Raw genomic sequence first — 17,775 nt, 5'->3', positions numbered from 1 at the left:
TAATGGTCTGCTCGCGAACCTCCAAATTTTCTATTGGCTTTTTTGCAGTTTTTGATGTAATTATGGAGTGGTCAGAGGAAAATGCACTAAAGCTTATTGGTATTTATGAAACCAGATCTTTACTCTGGGATCCTAAACATAAGGACAATTTCAAAAAAAATTTAAAATAAGATGCCTGGAGGGAAATAGGTGCAGAGATGAATATTTGTGCGGACAAATGTGACTTCAAATCCATCATAAGCTCCGTACCAGTGCGTTTCTTATACAGGTTTGTGTTTCCTCCTCTTCTTGCACAAACTAGCCATCACTAAAGCCGCACCACTCATTCCCAAAATCACATACTTTTTCTCACGCGAAGACATGATGACAAGATGAACAATGAACAAATGATTGCCTGTAGTTCACGGTTTCCCATGGATCGTTGTAAGTTCGCTGGTAAGAATAATTTCAGCGAACGGTACACAAGCGGCTCGCAAACGTTTCGGTTCACACATGTATACGCACCTTTACTGAAAGCAACTCGAACTACTCGAACTGGCGGCAGGGAAACAGCGAATCAACGATCAGTTGAATTTTCTTCGACTGAGATCGGGCATTTTCGAGTTACAAGGTACCGAACTACAGAGCCTTGAATAATGTAGTGTAGAAAACGACCCAAGAAACTAGTTCCCGAGACGGATGAAAACATAAATAAATGGCAGTGCGATCAGTACGAGTGCTAATTTTCTTGATTTGAAAGTTTCCTTACACTTATGTCGATGGCAGTAAGAAAGTTTTGTGGAGTTCCCCTTGTCGTTTCATGCAATCATCATTATCATCATCGCCGCGATTAGTATAAAGCGCAAGAAAACACAGTAAATATCAAAAATACAAATGATTCAGTGCTATATCTTTAAAATAAATGATGATAATAATGAACCTAATTCATACACAAAAATTTAGTTGCCAAGAGCATGCCACGCGTATTTTTTCTCTCGTATTATTAACGAAAGTATGACGATAACAGGACGTGGTGGACTGTGTAGAATGTTCGCTAATATCTTCGCGACCACTGTACCAAATATCATAGCAATTATCACATTCATGGGAATGCTTCATGTAAAAGAATCAGACGTTGCAGGGAAAACTCCAGTTACTTCCATTATAAGCAGACGAATGCCTAGCACGTGTATCGGCACCAGCGCCTCTAGCGGTATCATTTTCGAGTGGAACCAGCCAGAGATGCGAGAACAGTGCAGTTTTCCACACTACGTTATTCAAGGCGCTGTAACCGAACGTTGTTCGCGGGACGAAACAAATGAGTGTTGGGTCCAGCACATGTTGCCAAACGTACTGTAAAGCGAGAAAGAGTTTGCTCGGTCAGCACCAGAAATCAGCGGGTTCAACTGCACACGTGGTTCTGCACGATGAAGTTTCCGAAAGGACCACCCCCAGGTCGGAATGCAGGCGGACGCACAGTCATATAAAAACAACTGGCAAGAACAGAAGTACGCTTGGCAACGTTGCTTCGGGAGAGGGATGTGATCCCTTCAGTTTTTACTTCGCAACTCAGTTTGTTGACACCCATCGGACCACACGCCGTCGAAAATGATTGGGGAACAGAAAGGGCCAGAATTAGCCTTCAAGGTCAGGCGCCAGTTGAAGTTGTGTTCCAGTCTCTTGTGTTTCGTGTCAGGAGTGAGCTTCCGAGGCACCCATCGTGCACAAACTTCTATGTATCCCAGACCTGCCATTATCGTTCCCGTGATATGCATGATTGAATGTAAGCTCTGCCTGGGTTATGCGACGGTTCTCTCTAACGAGTTCATCGACAGGATTCCGATTGCCTTCATCAGTTGCAGTACGCGGCCTACCACTCCGTTCTTTGTCACACACGTTGAGAGTTCCTCGGCTCATGGTTCATTACGAGCACGTCTTAAGAGTACTGACGTCTACAAATTCATCCCCATAAAAAGCCTTCATCCTACGATGAATGTCAATTGGGGATACATTTTCTGCTGTTAGAAACTCGATCACCGCAGGCTGCTTCAGGCACACCGACGTATTAGGTCAGTCAAAAAGTAAATGCAATCATTTTTTTATTTTTCACAGCAACAATAGAAAACTTACAATGATATCATTTTCGAACATAGTCCCCCTGCACTTCAATACACTTGGTCCAACGTTCCACAAAGTTTCCGATCGGTTACCCTGAGAAAAAAAGGTTTTCGGTTGAGCAGCAAGCCACGCATTCACCGCTTCCTTCACCTGTTGATCTGTGTCGAATCGACGGCCTCTTAAAGCATCTTTAAGTGGACCGAACAGATGGTAATCCGACGGGGCGAGATCGGGACTGTATGCACGATGCTCTAACACCTCGAAGCCCAGATTATGAAGAGTTTGAGCGGTGTTGGCGGCGGTATGGGGACGCGCGTTGTCATGCAACAAAAGAATGCCTTCCGACAATCGACCTCGTCGTTTGCTTCGAATTTCAGACTTCAACTTGTTCGAAAGCATATCACCGTATCGTTCACTGTTTATTGTTGCCCCCTTTTCCACATAATGTTCCATAATTACCTCTCCTGAGTCCCAAAAAAGTGTGAGCATCACTTTTCCTGCAGAGTGTTGACGCTTGACTTCTTTTTCCACTGGAGATTCAGGGTGTTTCCATTCCATGCTCTGGCGTTTGCTCTCAGGTTCGAAGTGATGGATCCATGTTTCATCTCCAGTGATGATTCGTTTCAAAAAGGCTTCACCTTCGTTAGCATGTCTGTCCAATAATTGCTGACAGATTCTCACACGATTTCGCTTGTTCTCGTCAGTGAGTTCTTTAGGGACCCATCTCGCACAGATTTTATGAAAGTTGAGCCTGTTATGGATAATTTCATATGCAGAACTATGACTAACGTGTTGTTATTCAGAACCAGCTCACGGACTTGCTCAATGTTGTCATCAGTAGTGGATGTGGCTGGACGACCTGCACTTGTTCGACCGCTTTTGAACTTTTCAATCCACTGGTAAACACTTCGCAGCGGTAAAACATTGTCACCGTATTGTGCTGAAAGTCTTCTAAGGATTTCAGCTGCTGGTACACCTTCAGACCACAAAAAACGGATTACAGAACGCTGTTCTTCTGTGGTGCACACGGACAGTGGCGCTGCCATGTTTACTTGGCAACACTGCAGAGCGAACTGAAGTGATGACGCTGTAACCTGCCACAGGCGAAGACAACGATACTATCTACTGGCTTGCGAGCGCAGAAAGCTGTACAGCCAACCTACGGAAGAAAAGAAAAACATTTCATTTACTTTTTGACTAACCTAATAGTATGGTTACATGCTGCCATTTCCCTCGCTATAGTTCAGCACCCCTGGCGATAGAACTTTGAAACTTGCAACGGAGAAGCGGGAAAGACTGACGAGCACAATGCATGGTTGCTCAACATCCAAAATTCGTTTACTCCATAACAAAAAAAATAGGAGGCATTACTGTTCAGCATTCCCTCGTAAGTGATTTCAGCTTCGAGACGTCTAAAACTAAGATTGAAAACCTGAGATTTATTGTTTGCCGCTCCGAGAAGTATAAAACTTAGTGATTTTCGCCCTGAGACGTCTAAAACTACTTGATTAACGCCCTGTAAAGGCTGGTTTACATTGGTCGAGTAAACGGGAGAGTTACTGGCACGAGTTACTGACCCTTCTGTGGCGAGTAACTGTTTACACACTTTCTACTAGACTCCAGCAAAGTGGGATAGTGGCTGCAGTTGTTCGGTTTGGTACTATTTTGACAGAATGAACCCATAGACGTCGTTGGCGATTAAAAAAGAAGCTCTGAAACAGTTTACATGCTTTCTTTTGCGAGAAATGAATACTACAATGCACGAGGACATGTCTAGAAATAAAAATAATTTCCTTGATTTTTCTATTTTCAATTGTTCTGGGTTGTACGTAGAACGTTTTTTTTTTTTTTTTTTTCAATTTTACTTATCCTACGCCAAATACACCAAGTTTCATCTCCTGCACTTATGGCCTCATACCCCCGTAGTTTCTTTTGTTTGAACACTCTTGGATCACTCCTATTCATGGTTGACTTTTTAATAATATGAAAACTCCAAAACACTGTGACAGCACAGACTCCATACTCTCCTCAAAAAGCGTTTACATTGATCGAGTGTCCGTCGAGTTTACGCGCGAGTGAAACAAATCGATGGGGGAGGAAGCAACTCGGTCTGTCCTGACTACTGGAACGAGTACTTGCTGGCTCCAGCTATCCCAAGTTGTTTACACGAGGAGAGTAGCTCGCTCTACCCCACTCGGTCCAGCTACTCTCCTGTCTACTCGACCAATGTAAACCGGGTTTTACGTTTAAATTTAGTGTCTTGCGTTCTGAGATGTCTGGTTGCCGCCTTGAGATGTGCATACATAGGGTGACCAGACATACTCTTTTTAAGAGTATTATACTCTTTTAGAGATTCATATACTCTATACTCTTTTCAATTTGAAAAAATCCCCAAATATACTCTTTTCCTTGCTATTTAAATTCATTCATTATTTTACGCGTAAAAATGCCTTAAAATCCACAGAACGGAAAACGTCAAGATGTCAACAAACTGAAGTATTTACTCCTTGACTCAAGAATTTCCTATGAGCAATTTCAAGTGTCATTTTCATATTCCATCAACAAGCAAAACTGCAATAATTAAAATTTGTTCAAAATATTGTTCAATATTGGTGTGTAAATATTCTCCTCCAATTATATGCATCAACATACCAAGAAATTTGCTTGAGAATATTCAAGAATTGCATCAAAATATTAAAATAGATATTATGTAGTCACAAAATATAGTTTTTTGTGCAAAATTAGTTTTAATTTTGCATAATTAGTTTTAATTTTGCATAATTTCCAGGATAATTAGACTGTCAAGAAGTCGCGAGGGATTTTTGCGGACCCCGTGAAAGAGCAAAATGCATGCGCACTTTCAACCTATAGACCATACTCTTTTTGGTCAACAAATATCTGGTCACCCTAGCATACATTTTTTTTTCTGTTGACATGTTCGAAGGGGGTGAATCCATAACGGTGCAAGAGGGAGGGCAGGTGAGATCCTTCGTCAGTGTTGACATAGTGTGAGGGCGGAATTTCCCCTTGCAAGAAACAAAATTACCCCGTTTCACTCAATTTTCTCCATGTGAGGAAATCATATAATAATAATAAGTAACAATATTTTCATTGGTCCATGTTCTCATACATAAATGTTAAACAAATTAATCACTATACATACTCATCCTCCTTGCTTCTCAGCCAGATGTTCCAGGTTCGAACCTTATCGTCGCTGTTAAGATGTAGAAAAGTGACGTAAAAAAACAAAATATACTCTAAAAAGAGTGGAAATATGAATTAACTGGAAAAAAATATGGATATGAAAGTGAAATCTAAAAAAAAATCTGCTCCAATATTGAGTCTGATGTCTTCAAATAGACTAGAATTTTTGTATTTTTTCTTGTATTGTCCTCTTCCCTTAATATTCGGTCCAAAAGGGAAATTTCCCCTCTATACCCCGTGTAAGAAGTAAAGTAAAACCATTTTTTAGTAACTCTAAGCAACTGTGCACGATTACTGTGATGCTGGTGAAGGAATTTGTTTGTCGCGCATGTAAACAAAATCCTTTCTTTTTTTTTTTTGCTTATTCCAAACAAACTGTTTTTTTGTGTAACTAAATCCACGTTAATTATAAGGTATTTATTGAGCAACAATTTTGAAAAAAAAGGTTTTGCTGCAAAAGTGGGAGGAGAGACGGACTGATTGACTGAGGGGCGTACTCATTGACATCAAAATGAAGCTGTAGCACGGGCGGATTCTAAAATTAACGTTGACACTGTGATTACCTTATCATACCGTTTTATGAGCATACTTGTGTTTATCAACAAACAGTAAAACAACTGCGTTCATAGTTTTCCTCATGCTTGGTTGTATTATGTTACCTTCTGCAATATCACGACCTTGACCACGCCTCTTTAGATTTAGTATTCCGACTTCTACGCTATACAACCAACAGCGAGTGACCATGATGAAACGAAGGCAAGGAAAAAAACAAGAGTTTTAAAGACTTAACAAGAGTAGGTTAATCGAAACTACATATGCATCCAGTTACTTTAGTATCAATTTCTGCAAAAATCAGCCAAAGTGACAGAAGAGCTGCTCAAAATTAAGATTTGTTGATTTAATTTATTGTACGTCGCATTTCTGTCATTTTTGACTAATCTGGTCGGTGGGGATAAATGGTGATGAGACGAAAGGGATGAAGAGACAATCACAAACACATAGGGACGATATAACACAAAACGTCAAAGATGATTACATTGACTGTAGGGACAGGCGTCAGAAGTACAGGTAATGGACAAAATAATATGAACACCTTGGTTTGCAAAGGCCTATATACACCGTCGTGGAAAAGAAACAACACTCAGCAGAGATTTCAACCATCTAGTGGCGATGAAAGCAAACATATCAGTCTATCAGAAGTTGGTGTGAGAGTTGCATGCGAGCAGTCAGCTATCCGTCAAATGCAGGTATGTCCGACCTTTCAGACTTCAAAAGAGGCATGATCATAGAAGCCCGCCTGGCTGGAGCATCTGCGACAAAAACAGCTACACTTGTTGGTGTAGCACGGAGCACAGTGTCAACTGTTCTGACAGCCTACAGACAACATGGAAAGACAACGTCTGCAAGGGAGAATAGTGGGCGAAAAACAAAGTTATCCAACAGGGATCGACGTGTGTTGAAGCAAATAGTGACTCGAAAGCACAAGACAACACTGTCCCAGATAACCGCAGATGAACAATCACCTCCAGGACCCTGTATCAACGAAAACCATTCAAAGGGAGCTGCATTCTGTGAACATTCATGGCAGAGTTGTCATCCCCAAACCGTTGGTGACTCCACGTAATGCAGTGACACGAAGAAGGTGGTGCCAAGAGCACAAGAATTGGACACAGCAGCAATGGGAACATGTGATATGGTCAGACGAATCGCCTTTAACATTATTTCAGACCACAGGACGTGTTTATGTGTGGAGAACTCCTGCTGAATAATTTGATAGTGACTGCTTAGTGCCTACCGCGAAACATGGTGGGGGGTCTGTGATGGTTGGGGGGGGGGCTATATCTTGGAATGGTGTTGTCCCACTTGTCGTCCTGCGTGGAAGAATCAACACAGAGAAGTACTGCACCACCAAGGGGGGGGGGGGCAACCCCCTACTAATGCAAGTTTTCTGCAATTGCATTGGTGTTCATATTATTTTGTCCATTACCTGTATGTGGAGGTGAGGTTATCTCATGGAGACGGTGCTTGGAGTCAGACGGAGAAGAAATATGGCTTAGACGATGTTAGGAGTGGGACACAGAAGGAATTTGATTCGGAAGATGCTTGGAGTGAGACTGAGAAGGAATATGACTTAGAAGATAGAGAACTCGGAAGATGCTTAGAGTGAGACGGGAAGGTAGAGGACTCAGAAGATGTTTGGAGTTAGACTGAGAAGGAAGATGACTCAGAAGATGCTTTAAGAAAGATGGGAAGGTAGAGAACTCAGAAGATGCTTTAAGTGAAGACGGGAAGGTAGAGGACTCAGAAGATGCTTTAAGTGAGACGGGAGGACTGTGAAGATTCTTGAAGTGAGACGCGAAGGTAGAGGACTGAGAACATGCTTAGAGAGGGACGGGGAAGAAGAAAAAAGAGTCGGAAGAAGCTAGGAGTGAACCGGAGAAGGAAGAAGGCTGAGAAGATGCTTGGGGTGAGACGGGAGAAGACTCGAGAAAGGAATCAATTAAACAACGAACTTTTGAGTGGGAACATTGAGGATGTTTCTGGGGTCAGAGGATAGAGGATTATCTGAAAATGACGAGCAAGAGGGTAGAATTGGTACATCATGGAGAAGGATAAGGGTGATATAAGGAAATTCATTGAAGCGATAATCAAGAACAGAAATTTAGAGATGCATCTAGCTGTCCCCTGTGTGGAGACCAAACCCTTCTACTCTTCAGAAAGATGGGAAGGTAGAAAATCTATGTAAAGTAAACTAAAATACAAAAATTCATAGACCACTGGGTATAAGTGTAATAGTTTTGTAATCGTTTCTAATCTCAAGGCTTATAGAGACTAGGACAAGTTTTCAAAGTTTGTAGAGGTCAAAAAAATATTCTTGTTATGAGAGTGAACCGTACAAAGGGAATTTACAAAATAATTATGAAGACAATTTTCTTTTGAGATACTATTGTGATATTGCTGTTAAAGTAAAATGCGGTGAACTAGGTGCTTGACGTCCTGTAGAGTTTAACGCCAAAACAGGTAGTCACATCACTTTCCGGTAGTTAAGAAGTCTCACATTTCAACTTCATCTTTGCCAAAACGATTGATTAGTTAATTTTTGTTAATTAACGCAGCTTTTCTGCCACTTTGGCTAATCGCGAAGATGAGGATGAGTTATGAAATTGATGAACGGACACTCACGCGAGACCCCTGATGTCCTGGAGCGCTGTACTAACCGCTATGCCTCGGAGGTCAACTTGCCAAAACGAATCGTCCGCTTCACTTCGTATCTTTTCCTGGTAAGCAAGCTGAGAACAATGTCCCATTTCACAATCCTTATCATAAAATGTGAACCTTTCTTTGCCCTTTGTAATGTCTGAAGGGAGAAGGGGGACAGTTGACATTGACCGTAGATGATGAAAACGCCATTATCACAGCAGACCCGCATCAACCCGCTGTCAATGTCCTAAAATACATCGCCGTCGCTTCGACCGAGTTTTCCTCCAAGACTATTAGAAGTCAATAATCTGTGAATTCCAAATTTTTATGGTAAGTGTTATTTTTTATTACATAATAACTAGCTTTTAAGGACTAAACAAATTGGAATTCCATTTACTGTGTAACCACACAACGATTTATTCTAGTGGCACGTAAACACTAGAATCTGACATGTCGATAAAGGGGGGCACTCGCCCTAGGCCCCGCGCCAGACGATTCCCAAACAGAATAAAAATAAAGCATTTATACTCATCAGCAAATACAATGTTGTGTTTTACATTTGTAATGCGTAAAGGTATGGCTCAAGAAGAATTAGCGAAGCTTTGTAAGGATTTGGATATAACATTGAGCAATGACGAATGTCACGATTTACTGACAGTGATTTATGTTCAGAACTGAAAGTGTTCCATGATATCTTACCTCATGAAATTAAAACAGGAGAACAAGTCCTAGAATACGTACATTCGGCATCTTTCAGAATCCTTTCCAAACATATACATTGCATTGAGAATTTTGCTGGAAATACCTGTTTCTATAGCTATTGCCGAGAGAAGTTTTTCGAAACTTAAACTTATCAAAAATTACTTGAGATCAACTACGCCGCAGCAAAGATTTAATACACTATCAATCCCCTCCATTGAGAAGAAAATTTCCTCGTCTCTAGATTATGGGGAGCTAACAAAAAGCTTTGTATCAAACAAGACAAGAAAAGTTGAATTTTGGCAGAGGAACTAATATATTTCCAATAAATCCAGTTAAAAGTGAAAATGGAAGTTATAAATGATACTAGTTTCGCATTACATAAAACAACATATTTTTATTGTTTAGGGAATAGACTTTCAAAATGAGCACGTGAGAGGGAACGGGATTGCGTGGAATGGGGGAAAGCGACTGCAAGTACCAGTCTTCGCAGTAGCCTGTCCTGCTTCGCTCTGCCCACTCGATCCCCACCTCTTTTCTGCCGCTGCGCGCGGCCTTACTTCAGAGATTCCGAGGACAGAATATAGCTACTTTCAATAGCAAGTAGCTGTAATTGTAACAAACTTATTTAGTTGCAATAGAAGAAACGTCACAAACAGTTACTTTTACAGTTACGACACTTAAAATGTTAACTTGAAAATCTGGTAACACCTAAATTTGGCAACCCTGTTTCCAACTATGTATCTTCTCTGGATGCTAAAGACGCTGGACAATCCAATTTGCATACCTAGAAATAAAAGGCATTAATTTGGCGTAGTTTATTATTTTGATAGATAATAATAGATAGTATTCTAGCTGATTAACACAATAATAAAATGAGTTATCTCGAAAAAGGTAGTGCAAAAACGTAAGAACCATTGTGAAACTACAGTGGTAGCAAAAGGACCTGCCTTCCCTATGTGGGTGTGGGGCATACTACATACACACGGCCTACAACCTACATTTTTCAGGGAACTGAAAAATCAATGTTTCATTCTTTACTCTGAAGTACAGGTCTATGTAATCACGATATAAACATTATCACAATTAATAAACAATTATTTTATATATTTCGTATTGTTACCGAAAAGCAATAAGTAGAACATGAAAACCAGATTTATGACAGGCTGATAAAAGTTTCTAAAATAGTGTTTCTTTTCCTATGTGTCATCAGTGTGACTTTCATTATACGAGGTAATTACAAAACTGAATATGTTGAATATCGAACTATTATATTACCTATCAAAGTGGAAATTTTTAATCGTATCCAATAACGCGCTTTCGCTCTCTCTCTCTCTCTCTCTCTCTCTCTCTCTCTCTCTCTCTCTCTCTCTCTCTCTCTCTCTCTCTCATAATTCCCTTTATGTACATTGTTTCAAAAAATATTTTAACTTAAACGAATGGTGCATGTTAACTATTTCTGGCTGAAATATTTGAACACGATTTTTATTTGTATGTAGTACTCTGTTTGGAATATAACATCAGTATGGATATTTTAAACTTATGTCAAAACAATCCATGAAGTAAGGAAAAAGAAAAATCAAATTAGTCGTCTATATAAATCAGCGTCCTATAAACTCGTAATAAAGCGCACACAATTATATTCATTTTCACTCCTGAGGGGAGGGGCTCGGACCAGTCTCTGAGTTGCGCCCCCCCCCCCCCGCACCCTCTCAGGACGGCTCTGTGCAACAAAAGTCTCATATTTTCAACTCGTGAACAGATACATTCTTTCCAAGAGCATGAACTGCACCAAGGCCTCAGCAGTACTTGTAGATTTTCAAGTCGCATTAACAAAACAATCAGCATGAGAGTAGTGCAAAGGTTATCGCAATAATTATTTTGCTGATCTTAACGTTCTTATGGTTCAAATGTGCAATGGCAAACAAATTTCTTGTGTCAGCAAGGTTTACAGCTCGTCCACACCCTACGTACCTAAGGAACGGCCAGCAGAACAGAGCAACTGTAAGTAATGCAAATTGTATTTATTTACTGCGTATACAAGGTCATCATTACAATCACGAGGACTGGAGCATTTGTTTGTCATTCTGTTGCATTCTGGGACTTACTCCTCAACAAGTTAAGCAGTAATTTAGCCATCTGTGTTAGAGTAACCTTCATTTTTTTTTGTTGTTTGTTTATCATAATATATACGAGTAACCGCTACAATGAACAGCACCAATGTTTGTCGGAGTCACAAAAAAGCACAAAACTGTAACTTCAAATTGTAACATTATTTATTATTTTTAAATTTAAAACAATACAAGCTTGTAACACAAATAACATGTCTTTAAGCCGGCCCCCGTGGGGGAGCGGTTAGCACATCGCATTCGAATATCGGCCTGGGCATGGATGTTTGTGAGTGTCCGTTCATCATTTCATCACTCATCCACATCTTCGCAAATTAGTCAAAAGTTTCACAAAACCGAAATAAAATAAAGCAAATCAATCAATTAAACCTGTTTTCAAAATGTCACTGTTGAGTACAGGGACCTCGCATGGAACATGTGACGTTATATTAAGGGTGACGTGGACAAAAACGTTTAGGAATCCCTGCGCTAGACTATTATTGCTTTAATTATAATGGATGTGTCAACACGTAGGCCATTTTCGGCTTACCAAAAACAGATATACCTAATAAAAATATCCTTCTTCATTAAATCTACCTTCCTCAACAACTAAAAGCAAAACAACTAAAAATAAATGTCGAAAGATGAGGTTGTACAGACAAGAGCACCAGAGGAGCAACCACGAAAGTTTGTCTGAGGGGTCAAGTACCAGGATAAACGTGCCAATAATAATAATAAAAACATCAATAATGACATTTATATATATATAAATGTCATTATTGATGTTTTTATTATTATTATTGGCACGTTTATCCTGGTACTTGACCCCTCAGACAAACTTTCGTGGTTGCTCCTCTGGTGCTCTTGTCTGTACAACCTCATATATATATTATAATGTTAATAATAATAATAATATCTCGTTTAGAGATTAGACCGCGAGAAGACCGTATTCTTCACGATTCCGTACCGCGCAGCAGGCGTGAGTCGAACCCAGGACCACGGGTGTCATAAAACAAAAATCCAACAAAAATTTTAATGGTATTATGCCATTATAGCGTAATGATGCTTTGTTTTGGAACAAGATGAGGCCCGACATTACCAGAATCCAGTGTTTTTTTTTCTAGTTTACTCAGAAATACATTTTTTTTAGAAAAGGCGTTGGTAGTAGTAGTATCAAAGACGTTATTATTCTTTTAAGTTACGTAAAAAGGGGGTAAAAGTCGGTGCTAAAGCATTTGTTTGGAACAAACGATTTGATTTTTTTTTTCAATACCGCCAATTTCACAGTAGCTAATAATGGAAAAAAAGCACACAAACTGTTTTGAATGGCGGAAAATGAGTGATAAATGCATTCCGAAGATAATTCTTCTAATACATATAACATGTATAACTTTCATGTATAACATTTGTTTTACACATATGCAACATGGAGCGACATAAAATAAGAAAACACATATGCAACATGCTAACACTAAATTGTATACGTATTCTAATTTAATTCAATACATATATTATTTAAATACATTACAGAAAACAATCACATTGCGAGCGAAGCGAGCAAGAATATTTTTAGATCCAACTTTTGCAATTGAAAGCAATATTGATTTAATAGGGTGCCAATAATTCACTGGACGCCATGACATTCTAATTTAATTCAATACATATATACAACATATATTATTTACATACATTACAGAAAACAATCATATTGCGAGCGAAGCGAGCAAGAATATTTTTAGATCCAACTTTTGCAAATGAAAGCAATATTTATTTAATAGGGTGCAAATAATTTCACTGGACGCCATGACATTCTCCCTTTGACAACTTCTTTTCATTTAGATCATTCAGCACCCATGGCAGACTCCCACGGTCCCCTAGCTACGGCTCTGAACTTGAGGAAAATTAGAAAAGGAAGGATTGCGAGCGAAGCAAGCAAGAAAATTTTACGAAATGTATTTTTATTTGCATAAAATTTTAAATTAAAGGGGTAATTGCTCCTCAGTGGACCCCCTACAGGTGTCCTTGGCCGTCAATATTTGCCTCCCCTAGAATAGACTTCCGTCGAAGGTTGGGGGGAATGTCCCCTTCCCCCACTGTGGTTGCGCCACTGAAGAACACCATACAAAAAAGGCAATTACACTGGTTAACCTGCAACAATACGACGTGCTGCGACGCCAGGTTAAAACCATGTTCAAGGTCCTGTCCCATTATCCATTCTATCTGTTCATCAAGAATCCTCATCGTCGCGATTAATCCAAGAGGTAAAAAACACGTAATATAATTAAACTTGAAATAGAACAGAGCTAACAGTAACTTAATACATTTCTGGGGAGGGTTACTTCTGGAGCCAACGCTGGGGGGTAAAGGCGGCCGGAGAGTCGTGCTGATCACATCACCTTCAAAAAGGCCGAGAACGAGAATGTATGGGGCCCTACCCCCACATCTCTTTTATGTGCCTCCATGCACTGTGCTATATGCACGGGGAACTCTAGCTTTACCTTGTAACGATTACTTTCTGGACGTCAGAAAACCGGATTTGTACTTTGTTTTCTGTTAATCGTGACGAGTTGTTTGACATTTAAGTCCATTTTATGCCATTTAGGCGGAGTTCAACTGGAACCTTGACAGGATCAAGACGTACGTACACAGATCCTCACGCAGTGGTTACACGTTCAACTAGTTCTCGCTATTTTGCTACCAAGTGATAGTGTAGTGAACAGGTATTGTATAGGAACACATACCGCGTGGTTTAATAGAAGAGTGATACGTATACTTTCACCCGGGTAGCCGACCCGAACGACCATGGACGGGAACGAATCCCCGGACACCGACATGGACACAATAGAACAACCCTCCTCGCCACCCACGACTAACCACATACCACCCTCCCAGATAAGTGCGGACAAAAGCACCAAAAAACGCCACCGGGATGAAATGGAGGAATCGATCCAGCCCGACAAAGTTCCCCGCGAAGACACTATTTCCGAAATTCATCCCACTCTTCCCGAATACTGGTACGACAAAGACATGCCGGGACTATATGTCGTCCTCCTGGACGGCATTGAGAAAAACGCGAAAAGACTTGCCGCAGGTAGCGTCGGAAACATTCTCAGGAAAAAAAAAATGTGACCGTGAACTTGGTAGAACAATGTGGTATCAATCGGGTCCGGGGAACATTCAAAACAGCAAGGGCTGCTAATAATTTCATGCTGCAGACTGCTTTGCATCGGGAAATGCTGGTTCAATTGCGGGTGCCACTTTCATTAGTACAAAGGGAGGGTCTGGTATTTGGTGTCGAACATGATACCTCCGAACAAGACGTATTGGAAGGTATAGAAAGCCCCATCAGGGTTCTCACAGTCAAACGCTTGCCGAAAAAGATCTGGCGAGAAGATGGGACTTTCGACCTCGTTCCAACAAAACTTTTCTGTGTTACCTTCCGCGGGAACCAAATACCTGATAAAATCATCATTAATAGCCAAATACACGAAGTAACACCTCGAACAATACACGAAGTAACACCTCGAACAAGAGCAGTTTTGCAATGTTCCCAATGTTGGCGTTATTCGCACCACCACAAACAGTTACCGTTAGAAACCCGTGTGTGCCAATTGTGCCAAAGATAAACATGAAGACCAGTGCGACAGTTCACCCTCGTGTATTAACTGCAAAGAACCCCATTCCTCTTTATCAAAAAATTGCCCCCGACGTAGACTTGAATCAGCCATACAAAATAAAATGGCTGAAGAAAATATTTCATACCACGAGGCAAAAAACAAACTACAAGGGATTTTTATTCCCAGCCCCACCAGGGAGGAAGTTCTCCGCCCAAGATTCACAGGTGCTAATTTCCCCCCATTACGTCTTCCAAGGTCGGAACGTTCGGTGGACAACACTAGACTTGACTTGCCCCATTCGACACAAACGGTCAATAACTATCAGATATTGAATCATACGCAATAGGTGCTCACAAGGGAAGAACCAGTATCAGAAAATACTTCCCCTACTGATGCCATCAAACCGCCAAGGCGACCCAAAACATCCAAAACAAAAAGAAAAGACGACCATCAACCCCGCAAAACGTACACTAGCAGGAACTGGTATGACGATGATGAAGTGTTAATCATGACCTCCAGTCCCACCTCCGACGCAGAAAGCAATTATTCCAAACCGTGAGGACAGAATGCTCGGCCCGCTGCTTTGAGAAGTAAGAGGGAGATAGATAGAGTGAATCCTGTTCGGCCACCAACAAATGTGTTCTCGAATAACTCAACCCCAGCGCATATACCAATAGAGCACAATCTTATCTACAACTCGATCCTAGACATGATTCCCAATTTATGTGACGCGGTGCGGGAAACAGAAAACAAAAATCGTCGCATTCAACTCATCAAACAAATACAATCTTTAACATCTAATCTCCTGGCTATCATAGAATCCACACATTGACAGAACAAGGTTTCCGATAGATACCGGAAACGGAAACAATAGTACAATGGAATGTTAATAGCTTCTCCGCGAGAAAACTTGAATTATTAGACTTAATTGCCGAATATCAACCCCAAATTCTCTGTTTACAGGAAGTTAAGGTACCAAACGCGAAAAATATCGTATTGCGCATTATAATATATACGGTACACCAACAACTAATAGGGGAACAGTAATATTCGTACACGAAAAGATTCAACATACAGAAGTCTGGATTCCGAATGACATAAGATTAAAACAAGATTTCCAAGCAGAAATAGTAGCTATCCGCGTTTCTATCTTCCTACGAACATTCACAGTCATATCGATATACATCCCTTCCAATACTAACTCCCAAAGCATACGAGCAAGAGACCTTCAAGAAATGGTACAACACGTTCCCGGACCTATTGCCCTTTTAGGTGACTTTAATGGACACCACTCAACGTGGGGGGACAGACATAACGACAGACTAGGTAACGCAATTGACACATGGATCACTGAGAATAACCTCATTCTCTGTAATGATGGCACCCCCACCCATTAACCTCTCAACGGAAATAACCCATCCTGCATAGACCTGACGATAACGTCTCCGGAAATATTCCCTGAGTTCGCGTGGCATAAAGACGCAGACTTACGGGGCGGCGATCACACACCCATTCTCTTAATCAGACGTCGTCACAATCTCAGACCCCCAGGCTTGGCTAACAGCCAGACACCCCCAGTACGGCGATGGAATAAAGCTTCCATTAACTGGGATGCGTTCAAAGCCACGTTCTCATGGATATACATGCAAATTCTATCATTCCGAAATATCACTAGTTTACTCAAATCTCATCGAAATGATTACGGTCGCTATGGACCACAGTGCTCTTCGTACCCGCTTTAGTATCCCGGCCAGATATCCATCCATAAGTTGGTGGACGAGAGATTGCGAAACCATTAAAATCAGAAAACGACAACAACTCCGAAAATATGAACGACACCACCTCCGAGAAAATTTGATTGAACTAAAACGCCTACAAGCGAAAGCAAAAAAAAAAAAAAAAAAAAAAACTTACCTCCTGGCGAAGAGAGCAGCATGGCAAAACTTTTGCAATACATTAGATCGCAGCGATAGCATAAGCTCCAATTGGCACAAATTTAACTCCATTCGCAAACCAACCCAAAGTAAGGTGAAAACGCTAGACCGAACCTGGGAAAACGACTTCCTATCTTTATGTACAGTCATGTTCAAAAAATCTGTCGCGTGGATTTTTTCTAAGTCCAACGTCTTACGAAATTATGTTGGTAGCTCTGAAACAAGGAAGTGTTGTGAAATATACGATCCTCCAATCAGAGTGAAGTTCGATTCTGAGGAGCAGGAGGCGTGCCACACGGTATTGTCCACAGGAAGTTCAACCAATGCAGCATTTCCAAATATGAGATAACGTCCCCATTGGTTAAATATTGTTTCAATAATGCGAATCGGCAGAAATATTGCGCAAAAGTTTACTTTGTCGTTTTAATGCTTTTAATCGTTTCAAATTAGTATTAAATTGTCCCAATTATAGTTCATGAGCTTAATATAATGCATTCATGTATGTGTTTGACAATCATATATCACTCATTAGAACAATTTTCACATTGTTTCCACTACGTGAGATGGCATTTCATTTACATTTACGATAAAATAGTGGTTTGGGTGTAATAACAGTTTTCATTAATTAATTTAGAGATGCATTTTTATTTGTTCAGTTAATGATTAGGTTAATTCGTTATTTCTCGCGAAAAGAGGGAACCATAGCTGAAAGAAAATACACAACTTGTATTATTGAGGTCAAGAGTTCGTTTTAACATCACTTTTTGCACACATAGGCTAATCACGACTCGGGATACATTTAAATTGGAATCTGAAACATTATGCGACCTGACTGGAACTCGGATTACAAGACGTCGATACATTACCACTTGGTCTGGCGAACGCCAATAATAATGAGGGGTTGTGGGAGTGGGA

The 17,775-nt window shown here is 40.5% G+C and overlaps 1 protein-coding gene across 1 annotated transcript in view; it reads left to right on the top strand.

Annotated features, from left to right (window-relative positions):
- The first annotated feature begins 11,118 nt into the window (after positions 1-11,118).
- Positions 11,119-17,775, top strand: part of LOC145997191 (uncharacterized) — a 36,057-nt gene continuing 29,400 nt past the window's right edge. Inside the window, exon 1 of the mRNA XM_083133961.1 lies at positions 11,119-11,205. Coding sequence (XP_082990087.1) covers positions 11,119-11,205 — 87 coding nt within the window. The remainder of the gene's footprint in view (positions 11,206-17,775) is intronic.

The sequence above is a fragment of the Lepisma saccharinum genome, chromosome 1 (genome assembly GCF_977018435.1).
Source record: "Lepisma saccharinum chromosome 1, izLepSacc3.1, whole genome shotgun sequence".
NCBI lineage: Eukaryota > Metazoa > Arthropoda > Insecta > Zygentoma > Lepismatidae > Lepisma > Lepisma saccharinum.
This window is presented reverse-complemented; position numbering and strand designations above follow the sequence as displayed.